The 15,004-nt window shown below is 34.5% G+C and overlaps 1 protein-coding gene across 3 annotated transcripts in view; it reads left to right on the top strand.

Moving 5' to 3' along the window:
* The window catches only part of LOC113105668 (synaptotagmin-7), a 120,079-nt gene that overhangs the window by 67,963 nt on the left and 37,112 nt on the right, over window positions 1–15,004 (top strand). For all 3 annotated transcript variants that reach the window (XM_026266888.1, XM_026266889.1, XM_026266891.1), the window contains one exon: window positions 7,731–7,850. In XM_026266888.1, coding sequence (XP_026122673.1) covers window positions 7,731–7,850 — 120 coding nt within the window. The remainder of the gene's footprint in view (window positions 1–7,730; window positions 7,851–15,004) is intronic.

The raw sequence follows: 15,004 nt of genomic DNA, 5'->3' as shown, positions 1-15,004 counted from the left end.
TCTCTCTGTTTGCCCATCTGTTTAGTTCGAGTGTCTTCTTCATGGCTCTACACCTGTCACCTGAACGCCGCGGGGTAGAAGAGGAGCCGAGGACGGGGATTATTCAACTGTGTCTATCTTAATCTTGAAGTGAACACACTTTTCAATCTGCGGCGCAGAGGAGGGAACCTCTTTACATAATCGATGAGTGTTTATCCTCGTCTGAGTTGACTACCTGTTCAAACACAGCGACTCAATCTAATGAAGTGGATCTGTGTTTTTCAGGAGCCTAATCTATGACTAACAGTGCATTTTGAATTAGTTTTTAATCACTGGTGTGAATGTGTGTAGTGTTGCAGATGCTAATATTGCTTATTAGTTGATTAGTTAATTGTCTATAGAATGAAATAAACATGACATGCTAATTAATTGATAAAATAAATCAGTGTTTATAAACACACCTAAAGTAAGATTATTTAAAGATATATATATATATATAGATGAGCATCTTGACAAATAACATTTGCTAAGTTTTAAGTATTAAAACTAAGTATTAAAGCTAAGTATTAAGTAGTATAGTGTTATTTTAATAGTTTATAAAGTATTATAGTGTTTATTATTATTTTGAACTATCTTTGATATCATTTATTATATTGATGTTATATTATATTGTTGTATTTTAAATGTATAGTTTTCATTTCAAATTTAGTCTTTTTGCTGTTTGATGTTGTTATTCCTATTAGCTTTTGTTTTATTTGTATTTGTTATTTATATTTAATGTATTTTTTATTTTATTTATATACATTTTAAAGTTTTTTTTTTTTTTTTGAATATTAATACTACTACTTTTTTTATTTCATTCATCCAAGGCAACATTTCAAAATTGTATGTTTTTACAAGTAGGGCTATCATTTATTTATTTATTATTACTATTTAATTAATTAGTTTATTTATGCTTAAGATTATTTATTTCTTTATTTGTATTCTATTTTATTTTTAAGCCATGTTTCTTTTTTTGTGTACTGCATCTCTCATGCTATTTTTTTTATTTTATTTTTATATACTTGTATACTCTTCTATTATGCATTTCTTCAGGATTTTGTACTTGAGACCTTCATTACCCATAAAATATTTAATTTGATTTGTTTTATTGTTTTATTATAAAGCATATTTCTTTAAAATGTTTATTTGAGACCCTTCACTCAAATGCTACTTTATTGTTTTTAATATATCACATTTTAATACATTTAATTTTCTATTTTTAAAATGGCAGGTGAGGGGTATTTTTTGAAACTTTCTGTTTGGTGATGCTTCTGGTGCAGAAATTACACACTTCAGTTTTACCTGTATAATATCAAGCAAACTGAGCTCAAATATCCAGTTTCATGAAACCTACTCAGTGATTTTAACGCCCCTCCTGCCAGACAAAAGAGGAGGGAATGAAAGGCAGGAGAAAGAAGTAACTTGCAGTGTTTACAATTGAGTTCTGTGTGTCTTTGTGGTTCGTGATCTACACACACAAGCCTGTTTGACAGTGTATCTGTACCAAGGTCATTTAGCAGCATATATTCCCTATAGGATATAGTGTGTGTGCGTTAGTCAATGGTTTAGAGAAGTACACAGCATTGATCTCCTGTCCTCACCATCATTAATAGCATGATTAACTGCTATGGACAAGTAAAGCGAGAGAGAAAGAAACGGTTCACGCCAGGTCTGAGGAACCAAGTACCATTTCCATTTAGTCATAGGATACTTGCCAGTTTTTGTTTTATTTTAAGGTTTCTGCCATCTCTGCTGAGGGAACAGTGAAGAGCACATCTTGTGCTCTACCTGTAAGTCAACGTCTTCAAAAGAAAGACATTTGAACCCTCTTGTTTGTTCACACTACAAGTTAAAAGTTCCGACACGCTTGAGTACATTTGTGTTTGAAAACAAAAATGAAAAATAAGGGGTCATGAGGCTCATTTTTATGAAACTGAGACTCATACATCATCTGAAAGATAAATAAACGTTTTCCATTGATGTATGGATTGGTAGGATAGGACCATATTTTGCCGAGATACAACTATTTGAAAATTGTGAAAATCTGAGGGTGCAAAAAAAAAAAAAATAATCTAAATATTTCGAAAATCACCTTTAAACTTGTCCAAATGAAGTTCTAGCAATGCATATTACTAATTGAAAATAAAAATTGTATGTATTTACGATAAAAAAGATTCAAATAATCTTCATGGAACATCATCTTTACTTAATATCCTATAATGTATTTTGGCATAAAAAAAAATTTTCATTTGATTTTGAATGTGTTTTTGGCTATTGATACAAATATACCTCAGTGACTTAAAACTGGTTTTGTGCTCCAGGGTCACAATCAGTTGTTTGCTATTTATTTGATTGTTTTGCTTATTTAGTTATCTTTTATTTATTTATTTTAATCTGTTTATTTATTTATTTTTTAATAAATATATTTAATTATTTCATTGGTTTCATTTTAATTTCTTTGTCATTTATTTATTTATTTTTATTTATTAATTATTTAGCATTTATATATTTTTATATATATATATATGAATGAATGAATGAATTGGACCAGCTTTTGAAGGGAAAAAGCCAACAAATGGTAACTCATTACCAACTAATTTTCCAAGATGCACCTCATTAAGTTGGATAAATGAATATTCAAAGTGAGCAGAGCTGTAATCTAGACAAATAAGAAGCCCAAATATGAGAGGGTTTTATCATTCCTAGCTTCAGTTTTGTTCTGTTTTGCTGGCTTTGCTATTATCCTAAAGTGTTGAAAATTGTAAGAATAATTTTGGAAAGGATGTGTCCAATCTATCGACTGGTAGTATGAATGTGTTGGGTGTGTACATAGATCTCTGTGCAACAAGTTTAAATTTAATATCCAGCACAGTTAATATCCTTTAGCGCACTGGCAATAATCTTTCACTTTACAGGATTGTGTAACTGTAACCGGCTCCAGCTCTAATTCCCTGATAGCATGATTGTCTGACAGGCAATTAAGCCGCTGCCTGCTCAGGGGACGTGAGTGATTTGTGCTGTAGCACTGGAGCCGTGAAGCTTTGGGCTTTTACTCAAGTGGACTATAGCACTGCTGCACTTTATTGATTTTAACACAAGCAATAACAAATGAGTGATAAACAGATTCTGTGTATATAGACAAAGGAAAAGCATCCCATTCATATTAAACAAAAAAGATTTATGTAAAAAAAAAAAAACAATAGTATAAATTAGTACAAATACAAAAAAAGCTATTTCAAAACAATTTTTTTTATCTTTCATGGTTTTGTTAAAATGTAAAAATAAATAATAATAATAATAAACATTATTATTTTATAACAAAAACAATGGTTGCAGGATAAAATTTAGAAAAAAATTAAATAAAAATGTAAATAAAAATAAGTAAAGTTTATTTTTTTAAAATGCTTTTTTTAAGTATATAACACAAAAAAAGTGGTTGGAAAATAAACACATTTAAATAAAAAAATATATATTTGCAAAGTGTTTTTGAGTTTTTCAAGTTATATTTTGCAACAAAAATAACATTTATTGAAAAAAATGTTTAACGTTAACATTAAAACAACTAAAAATAATAAGGGTTCGCTTTTTTAAATGTCAAGTTTTATATTGCAACAAACAATATTTATTTTTAAATTGGTAAAATAACAAAAATTCAAACAGATTAAAAGGTTGTTTAAAAAGAAAAAGTTTAACACATTTGAAAATACGAAATACATATCAATACATTTAAAAAAATGAAAACTTTTCTCAAAAAGATTTATAAAAATGACTACGTAAAAACAACCTTAAAAATGCAACATAACACTGGTAAATTTATATAAAAATATTTAACAAAAATATGAATAATACTTAAGTATTGGCATGCATCTTTGTCCTATATTTCTATATAAGTTTACTAATAGCTTTTTGCATGCAGTGCTCAATCACTAGCCGTGTTTCCACTATCGAGCTAGGACCGGGCGTGCTAGTGCGTGCCAGGGCCAGTCGCGTTTCCACAGTCACTTCCGGGGCTTGATCGTGCCTCGCCGGGGCTTCCTCGGGGCCAACGGCCAAGTTTTTTGGCCCGACGAAAACCTTGGGCCAAAGCGGGCCAGCTGGGGCTAGAGGAGGGGTTATGAACAAAGGCGGAGTTTCTCAGCGTCTGGAGAGCGTCAGCGCGGATCATTTCAGAAAGATAACAGCTTTAACAGCAGCATTAAAGACTTTTAAAATAAGTTAAGCTCAAAACTCACTCTGTTAGCAGCAAGTGTTTGAAATAACTTGATCCGATGTGGATTATAATCACTAAACAAGGCAGAAATATTTATAAGCGATGTAAAAGACTATGCACGCTAAACATTAACGTTACACAGTAAAGATGTTAAATATGACTGCTTGGAGAAATCAGACGTCAGCTTCTTATTCTCTATCACAGTCGTGTATTTATTAAGTAACTTATATTATCTGTCACAAGCCTCGTCTCGAGAGTTTTTCTCACGTTGCCTATCATAAAAGAATATAGCCTAATAATGTTTTTTGTTCGGGAGTTTTTATAAAAATAGAGATATTATCATTAATTCTAAATGTGACGGCTACTGTGGCTAATAAACAGAAACAGACTCGACTGAATAAGCAGGCTATTTTCATAAGCGTTAAAAATAAATAAATAAATAAAATAGTAATAAGTGTATTTATGTGTGATTAATTTTGAGTCCTGATAAAATAAATCAATTCTATAGTTAAAACATCGATGCTTTTGAATTTGAATATATAGCAAAGCATGCAAACAAACGGCCGCTTTTATCATGTTCGTTTTGTGATCGCGCATGTTCCAGTGGCTTATTTCTTAGTTTTCTGATAACTTCTCTTTGTTGGTGAAATAATGAGGTTGCATGACGTTGTTCTGAGAGGCGTGTAAAGGGCGTGTTTTAGTGACGTGCAGCAGTGCTTCAAGCTCCTCTGTGGAAACCCTGCGCTATTCTGGCCTCGTGCTACTGGCCCGGGGCTATGAGCCCCGCCCGGCCCGCTTTAAGCCCTGGCTCGCACTGGCCCGACAGTGGAAATGCGGCTAATGGTTTATAATGAAGCTCCCAGCCCTGACCCCTCCTGTGCTTGACCTGCCGCTATCTAGAGATGAAATCAGAAAAGAGACACGCTGTGAATGGATCTCCCTTGAGGACCCTGCTGTGAATGTGAGCTGATGGCTCTTGTGAAGGCCATTTACAGCCCTTGTAAGGGTGATGTTTTAGACTCACCGTAATCGATAAACGAGTGTGTGTGGGCTTAATGCGCTCCTGCGTAACACCGATTCTGTCATAGCCCACAGCAAAGCATACTTTACATCCCAGTCTGACAACTCCTTAATGAGTTTAAATCATTATAAAATCAGTAGATTAATGGAAACATTTGTAGTTAGAGAGATGGAGGATAATGTATGGCTCAGAGATTGCTCTTTCAGGTGTCTCTCCTAAGATTCTTTAGGAGAAGAGATGTAGATCATGTCTCTTTTTGCATGCAGTTTTGAGGCATTGTTTAGATCTACAGTATTGTTCAAAATAATAGCAGTACAATGTGACTAACCAGAATAATCAAGGTTTTTCGTATATTTTTTTATTGCTACGTGGCAAACAAGTTACCAGTAGGTTCAGTAGATTCTCAGAAAACAAATGAGACCCAGCATTCATGATATGCACGCTCTTAAGGCTGTGCAATTGGGCAATTAGTTGAATTAGTTGAAAGGGACGTGTTCAAAAAAATAGCAGTGTGGCATTCAATCACTGAGGTCATCAATTTTGTGAAGAAACAGGTGTGAATCAGGTGGCCCCTATTTAAGGATGAAGCCAACACTTGTTGAACATGCATTTGAAAGCTGAGGAAAATGGGTCGTTCAAGACATTGTTCAGAACAACAGCGTACTTTGATTAAAAAGTTGATTAGAGAGGGGAAAACCTATAAAGAGGTGCAAAAAATGATAGGCTGTTCAGCTAAAATGATCTCCAATGCCTTAAAATGGAGAGCAAAACCAGAGAGATGTGGAAGAAAACGGAAGACAACCATCAAAATGGATAGAAGAATAACCAGAATGGCAAAGGCTCAGCCAATGATCACCTCCAGGATGATCAAAGACAGTCTGGAGTTACCTGTAAGTACTGTGACAGTTAGAAGACGTCTGTGTGAAGCTAATCTATTTTCAAGAATCCCCCGCAAAGTCCCTCTGTTAAAAAAAAAAGGCATGTGCAGAAGAGGTTACAATTTGCCAAAGAACACATCAATTGGCCTAAAGAGAAATGGAGGAACATTTTGTGGACTGATGAGAGTAAAATTGTTCTTTTTGGGTCCAAGGGCCACAGGCAGTTTGTGAGACGACCCCCAAACTCTGAATTCAAGCCACAGTACACAGTGAAGACAGTGAAGCATGGAGGTGCAAGCATCATGATATGGGCATGTTTCTCCTACTATGGTGTTGGGCCTATTTATCGCATACCAGGGATCATGGATCAGTTTGCATATGTTAAAATACTTGAAGAGGTCATGTTGCCCTATGCTGAAGAGGACATGCCCTTGAAATGGTTGTTTCAACAAGACAATGACCCAAAACACACTAGTAAACGGGCAAAGTCTTGGTTCCAAACCAACAAAATTAATGTTATGGAGTGGCCAGCCCAATCTCCAGACCTTAATCCAATTGAGAACTTGTGGGGTGATATCAAAAATGCTGTTTCTGAAGCAAAACCAAGAAATGTGAATGAATTGTGGAATGTTGTTAAAGAATCATGGAGTGGAATAACAGCTGAGAGGTGCCACAAGTTGGTTGACTCCATGCCACACAGATGTCAAGCAGTTTTAAAAAACTGTGGTCATACAACTAAATATTAGTTTAGTGATTCACAGGATTGCTAAATCCCAGAAAAAAAAAATGTTTGTACAAAATAGTTTTGAGTTTGTACAGTCAAAGGTAGACACTGCTATTTTTTTGAACACACCCCTTTCAACTAATTGCCCAATTGCACAGCCTTAAGAGCGTGCATATCATGAATGCTGGGTCTTGTTTGTTTTCTGACAATCTACTTGTTTCTGACAATAAAAAATATACTAAAAACCTTGATTATTCTGGTTAGTCACATTGTACTGCTATTATTTTGAACAATACTGTATATTGAAGTTTTCCATTTGGTCTCCAAATGTTATTTTATTTGTAATTTTGTATTAAGATTTCAGAGACTTAACGCCATTTTAAAAAAACTTGTTTCATTTAAGTGTCAACTTTGTCTACAATCAAAATATTAAATTAACACTGCTATTCAAAAGTTTGGGGTCGATAAGATTTTGTTGTTGTTGTTGTTTATAAGTCTCTCATGCTCACCAAGGCTGCAATTATTTTAAAAAAAATGCAATAAAATCAGTAATATTGTGAAATATTATTACTTTTTAATATAAGTGTTTTCTTATTCAGTATATTTTAAGATGTAATTTATTCCTGTGATGCAAAACTGAATTTTCAGCATCATTACTCCAATCTTCAGTGTCACATGATTCTTCAGAAATCATTCTAATATGATGATTTGATGCTTAATAGACATTTCTGATGATTATCTTTCAGAAAAGTTCCTAAGCTTGCCAACAGACCAGAATTTGTCAAATCAACATCCAAGTTTATTTGGATCAGCTTTTGTTTTCTTCTCTATCATGGCTTCTTCTCACCACTTGCTTGATTATGTGTTTTGTGACAGAGAGGGGAAGATGGTCGTTCTGTCCCTCGCGATCGGATTGGCCGAACAAGATGACTTTGCCAACCTTCCAGATCTACAGGAGGTGCCAGCCAACAAAGAAACCCCTCCCACCGACAAAAGGTAAAGGCTGGTTTAAAACAGACAGTTTCATTTCCATATGCGAGTCTCAAAATAAGCAGATATATACATTTTAAATTGCTTTCTCTGGGCTTGAAATATCCTTTCTAAAAGCAGATTTTGTCCAATACAGTATTTTCTCTGTTGGTTTGTTGGTGTTTAACAGTTTGTTCTTGCTGGTTGATGCTATAACTACAACATCCGTGAGGGAAAAAGGCATATTTCTCCATTGCTGGACATTTAATAAACCCTACTGTATCATATTTGATACCTGGATTTCCTCTAAAGGCCCCTAAATTATAAACATGATCAAAATTGCTGAAGAAATGGTTGTACACAATCTTCTACATGCCTTGTCTGATTTATAGTATATATTTTTTGAGCAAGTAAAAGGCTGTAAAAGCGTCCACCTTCAGATTTTGGTTCACATGACTTTTACGTAAACATAAAAACAACTTTTATATTCTTAATATGTCAATACGAACACTTACTGGACTGAAGCAACTTGGCTTTACTTGATTATTTTTACAACTGTGAGCCATCAGGATTTGAGGAACATTTCTTTTTTTATCTTTCAATCCTCATTACATTGCATTGCATTATGTTTTCAAACTACTGAGCTTTGATCATCAAACCTAAGCATTTAAATATTATCTCACTAAATGTTTTTGGCAGATATAGAGTTGACACCTGATGTATTTTGTGTAAATAGTCTGCTATACTGTTCTCATTGATTTACATTACAAACCATCAGAATTTCATCTTACTTTCTGGCCATATAAATATCAGCCTCTGCACCAAATTGAAATATTTTTTTTGCTCAGTTTGAGCCATTTTTTTGTCCTCCTCAAGTACAAGCTTCATGTCCTTACTATATCACACTATATGAGCCATAAAAGTCTGATTTATCAAACATGACAATTTCATGAGTCAATTTTGTGCAAAGGTCCAATAAACGCTTCCCTTTTTTAATGATCTTTGTGGACTATAATTTCAATTCAATTCAATTCAATTCAAGTTTATTTGTATAGCGCTTTTTACAAAATAAATCGTTACAAAGCAACTTTACAGAAAATTATGTTTCTACAATATTTAGTAGTAGCTAGTAGTTTGTGCACATTTGACAGGATTTTAGAAAAAATAATAATAATAATACAAGACGTAGTCAGCTAGACGATGAACTATCAATATTATTAAGTTATTATATGATTCAGTCACACATTTAGCAATAATTGTTAGTTCTGTTTGTTGATTCAAGGTTAGCATCATCTGGGGTCCTCTGAGGGTCAGCATCATCTCTTCTCAGGTGTTCTGGATCCAGACTGGAGCTTGTTTAAATCCTAGTTACCACGGGATGTAAATCCCGTGGCGAAACATAGAAACAAAATACAGACATCATTAGCATAGCTGCTGATCCAACAAAGTAAAATTAGTTTAACCCAAGCTAATGAATAAAAATGCAACTTTGAACAGATGCAACTACACTCACAATTAAAAAGAAACATTATTCGAATGCTTGGCGAAAGAGATGTGTTTTTAATCTAGATTTAAACAGAGAGAGTGTGTCTGAACCCCGAACATTATCAGGAAGGCTATTCCAGAGTTTGGGAGCCAAATGTGAGAAAGCTCTACCTCCTTTAGTGGACTTTGCTATCCTAGGAACTATCAAAAGTCCAGCGTTTTGTGACCTTAGGGTGCGTGATGGGTTGTAGCGTGGTAGAAGTCTAGTTAGGTACGCTGGAGCTAAACCATTTAGGGCCTTATAGGTAAGTAATGATAATTTGTAACTGATACGGAACTTAATAGGTAGCCAGTGCAGAGACTGTAAAATTGGGGTAATATGATCATATTTTCTTGACCTCATAAGGACTCTAGCTGCTGCATTTTGGACGACCTGTAGCTTGTTTATTGAAGAAGCAGGACAACCACCTAGAAGTGCATTACAATAGTCCAGTCTAGAGGTCATGAATGCATGAACTAGCTTTTCTGCATCAGAACCAGATAACATGTTTCGTAGCTTGGCAATGTTTCTAAGATGGAAGAATGCAGTTTTTGTAACATTGGAAATATGATTTTCAAAAGACAAATTGCTGTCTAATATAACACCCAGATTTCTGACTGTAGAGGAAGTAACAGTACATCCGTCTAGTTGCAGATTGTAATCTACAAGATTCTGTGTAGTGTTTTTTGGTCCAATAACTAATATCTCTGTCTTATCCGAATTTAATTGGAGAAAATTGTGTGTCATCCAATCTTTTACATTTTTAACACACTCTGTTAGCTTAGATAATTGGGAAGTTTCATCTGGTCTCGTTGAGATATATAGCTGAGTATCATCAGCATAACAGTGGAAGCTAATTCCGTATTTTCTAATAATATTACCAAGGGGCAACATATATATTGAAAATAGAAGGGGACCTAGGACGGATCCTTGTGGCACTCCATATTTTACTGATGATAAATGAGATGACTCCCCATTTAAGTAAACAAAATGGTAGCGATCGGACAGGTAGGATCTAAACCATCTTAGAGCCTGCCCTTGAATACCTGTATAGTTTTGTAATCGATCTATGAGTATGTCATGATCTATGGTGTCGAACGCAGCACTAAGATCAAGTAAGACTAGAAATGAGATGCAGCCTTGGTCTGACGCAAGGAGCAGGTCATTTGTAATTTTAACAAGTGCAGTTTCTGTGCTATGGTGGGGCCTAAAACCTGACTGAAATTCTTCATACATATCATTTTTATGCAGGAAGGTGCTCAATTGAGCAGACACAACTTTCTCTAAAATTTTAGACATAAATGGAAGATTTGAAATAGGCCTATAATTTGCCAGTTCACTAGGATCTAGTTTTGGTTTCTTAATAAGAGGCTTGATAACCGCCAGCTTGAATGGTTTTGGGACGTGTCCTAAAGTTAACGACGAGTTTATGATATTGAGAAGCGTTTCTTCTGCTACAGGTAACAGCTCTTTCAGTAATTTAGTGGGTACAGGATCTAATAAACATGTTGTTGGTTTAGATACAGTGATAAGTTTATTTAGCTCTTCCTGTCCTATGGTTGTAAAGCACTGCAGTTTATCTTTGGGTGCGATGGATGAAACTGAAGTGTTAGACGCTGTAGAATCTACATTCGCTATTGTATTTCTAATGTTATCTATTTTATCAATGAAGAAATTCATAAAGTCATTACTATTTAACGTTGGTGGAATATTTGAATCAGGTGGCATCTGGTAATTTGTTAACTTAGCCACTGTGCTAAATAAAAACCTAGGATTGTTTTGGTTATTTTCAATGAGTTTGTGTATATGCTCTGCCCTAGCAGTTTTTAGAGCCTGTCTATAGCTGGACATACTGTTTTTCCATGCAATTCTAAAAACCTCTAAGTTAGTTTTTCTCCATTTGCGTTCAAGACTACGAGTTAATTTCTTGAGAGAGTGAGTATTACTGTTATACCATGGTACAGTACGTTTTTCTCTAACTTTTTTCAATTTGATTGGGGCAACAGCTTCTAATGTATTAGAGAAAATAGTGAAAATAGTTTCATGTCAGGCTTTTTTTTTCTTTTTTTTTTTTGCAATCTTTTTCTTTTTGGAGGGCTCTTAAACGTTGGAAATAGGCATATATTTGTGTCTGTCTGCTGCTGTTCTTGACATCAACTTTGGTTAGTGCCACTCGTTCAGTCCACAGGAAGTGGAGGTGACTAATCAGGAGTTAGTCATTGGCCAGTCCCTAAGTATGAGGTCCGTTTTTTGCTAATGAAGTACTCCAGCTACACAAGCTTATCACAAAATCAATGGTCGTCAATGTGTATCCTACCCCCAGTTATCAATCACCATGTCAATAAGTCGTTCTGCTCGTAACGTTTGACTTTGTCTTAAAGGACAAGCTCACTCAAAAATGAAAATTGTAGATGAAAAATGTAGATGAGTTTATTTCTTCATCAGAACAGTATTGGAGAAATGTATTATTATATCACTTGCTCACCAATGGATCCTCTTCAGTGAATGGGTGCCGTCAGAATGAGAGTCCAAACAGCTGATAAAACAACACAATAATCCAAACCACTCCATTTCATCCATTAACGGCTTCTTGAGCAAAAAGCTACATGTTTGTAATAAACAAATCCATTGCCACTTGATCTGTGCATATTGCTCTCCTGATTCAGATGAGATGACTTTTTCACAAAAAAATATTTTTACAAAAATGGTAAAAAATATTCATATGAGCTCTTGCTTATTTTGGCTTCTATTTTTTTATGTGAGTAATATTATGGTGTTTTTTTTTTTTTTTTTGGCTTATTTGTTCTTGAATCCCCGTCTGGTTCATTTGGTCTGTCATTTTGAACTTTTTTGCTATCATCACACATTCCCTTTGGTAGCCCTCTCTTTCTCTCTCTCTCTCTCTTTCTCTCTCTGTGATCTGTGTTTTAGTGAGGTGTCAGGATCGCAGTGGGGGTGTGCTCATTATAAGAGAGTGTAGTTGCAACTAAAAATACACCCTCCTCCGTCTGGCTGAGACACGCATCATGCACACACACTCCCCGTTCTGGCTTCTGCCGGGAGAATAAGTCTTGACTCTTTAAACACACATCAACCCACACAAACACACACAGCACTTTATAATCAGACACTCTCAGGAGTTCACAGTCTCTCAGACCAGTTAAGCTGGAGTGTAGAGGCCTACAAGAGGACAGATTTTTCCATCCTACTCCAGCAAGTTTCATTCCCCACCCAGCCGGGAATTTTATTCTGTGTCCATCTGCTCCCAATTTATAATCATTTTCATCCCGTCTGCTCAGTCGAGGTCCATTCCTGCAATCTGCCTTGATCAGGGAAAACCTGGAAATATGAGGTCGTTTTTAAAGCCAATATCCATGCGAAGTCATAAATAAAACTACTACTATGGGAAAAGTCCAAAAAAATATGTTTTATTGTTGTTGATGTTGTTGTTTATTGTATTACAATTATTATTAAATATTGACATCTTAAAAACCATCAAAAATTCATGAAATGCCATAAAGTTTCCTCAAAATGTTTTAAAACCCTAGCAAAAGTGAGGTTTTGGACAAAATCAGCATAAATAATTTCTTGGCATTAATGCATAAATACAAAAAAATATATTTCAGGGTTTCTGTTCATGCATTTTTATTTAATAAAATATGTTTTAATAGTTTGTTTTGTACGTTTTCAATGCAATGTCATTTAAAATGACAAGGATTTATGCTGATGTTGTCCAAAGTGTTGCCTGTGGCGTTTCAAAACTTTTGGAGGACAACACTATATTTATGCATATTAGAGTACTGCATTATTCCTCTCGCTTTCCCTGCATTCAGATCAGTTGTTATTGTTGTGCACTGAATGTGTGGAGTTATATTTCTGTGATGCATAGAGAACAGAACTTACATGTCATAATTTTTTTTTAATTTCACTTTCATATTCTGTGAAAGGTAAACAAGAAAGTTTAAATGATTTAAAACTATTAAATAATTTAACCAACCATCTGTGAACGGCATGAAGATTTCAGCACACTGGCCATCTCTGCTCCATAAACTCAGCCTCATGTTTCAAATCTCTAAGACTTTCTTTTATCTGCGGAACACACAAGAAAGTCACAAGAAATAGATTTTATTGAGGTATAAATAACACTGGACCCCACTGACGTTCATTGTATTGACAAAATATCTTGTTTTTTCCACAAAAGAAAGGAAGTCATACAGGTTCGAAACAACCTAAAGTGATTAAATTATGACAGAATGTTCATTTTCAGATGAACCTGTCCTTTTAAAAGAATCAGTCAGTGTTGAGTACTCGAGACTCGGACTCGGTCTTGGACTCGGTCTCGAGACCGTATTTTAATGGTCTCGGTCTTGTCATGGACTCGTGTGCATTTTGACTCGGTATTGACTCGGACTCGAACATATTAGGAATCGGACTTATGCCCGAGTCCACTCGAGTCCCAATCAAAATATTTCATGATTATTACTGTATGTTAAAACCCTCTGGAGTCGTTTAACCCAGGATACGCGTTATGAGTCATTTTCTCCTGATAACCCCGAAAAGAACTTAAATTACACTTTCAGTTTTAATCGTACAGATAAGAGCAATACATCAATCGTATCTGTAAAGGGTCTTTTTTTTGGATACAGACATAATAACAACAAAACTTTGTGCACTTCTTCATTTACAAACACGTCATTAAAATGAACTGTAACTCAGTGAATACTCAACGAAAAGACATGAGAGAGATATCTATAGAAAGCTTGACATGTCTGCTTTTAAACTAAAAAGTGCCACCGAAAACAAGTATTCTGTGATAAAGTAATCCATATGAAAACAACGCGATGTCTGTTTTTCACGTCTCCCTTCACAACCCATTATATCTAATGTGACCACGCCCCCGCGCTGAACGCGCTAGTCAGATTCAAACTGAAGCGCGCGGCTTGAATACGCCCACACAGAAGAAAAAGCAGAGACTGTTCTTAATGTTCTTTTATTTTACTGTTTGCTTCGCGATGAGAGGAATAAGACATAATTCACCCCGAAAAGATGTGATGTGGTTGAGGATTTGAGATTTGGATTTCCTCCGAAAAAAAAGAATGAAGCACTTTATTCAGCAGAGATCATAAACATGAGTAAGTCTCTTTTTATTTATTTATTTATTATACTTGTACTAGTTTTCAAATAACGTGTAAACATTTTACTAGTTAGACTTTTTCCAAATACTTTTTCCAAACAAAATTCCTGACTAAATGTATAATCAAGTGAAATATTATGAAGTTTCAATAACAATACACAATACTATACCATTCAAAAGCTTGATGTAAATAATATAAATGTAACAAATAAATGTAACTGTAACAAATGTAACACAATGCTGTTCTTTCAATTTATCCCCCCTAAAAAACCCGAAAAATTATTCTCAGCTCTTTTCAACATTAATAATAATAATAATGATAATAATGATAATAATAGTAATGAATGTTTTTTGTAGAAAATATATGATTTTTAAAATAATTTCTTAAGGATTGTGTGACTGGAGTAATGATGCAAAAAATAGTTTGAAAGTCAGCTTTGATTTTCCCTAATAAACTGTTTAACTGCTCCCCCAAGTGGATATTAAATTATGTTGTGAGATAATTAAATATATTCTAAATAA

Source organism: Carassius auratus, chromosome 7 (assembly GCF_003368295.1).
Source record: "Carassius auratus strain Wakin chromosome 7, ASM336829v1, whole genome shotgun sequence".
In the NCBI taxonomy this organism is placed as follows: Eukaryota; Metazoa; Chordata; class Actinopteri; order Cypriniformes; family Cyprinidae; genus Carassius; species Carassius auratus.
This window is presented reverse-complemented; position numbering and strand designations above follow the sequence as displayed.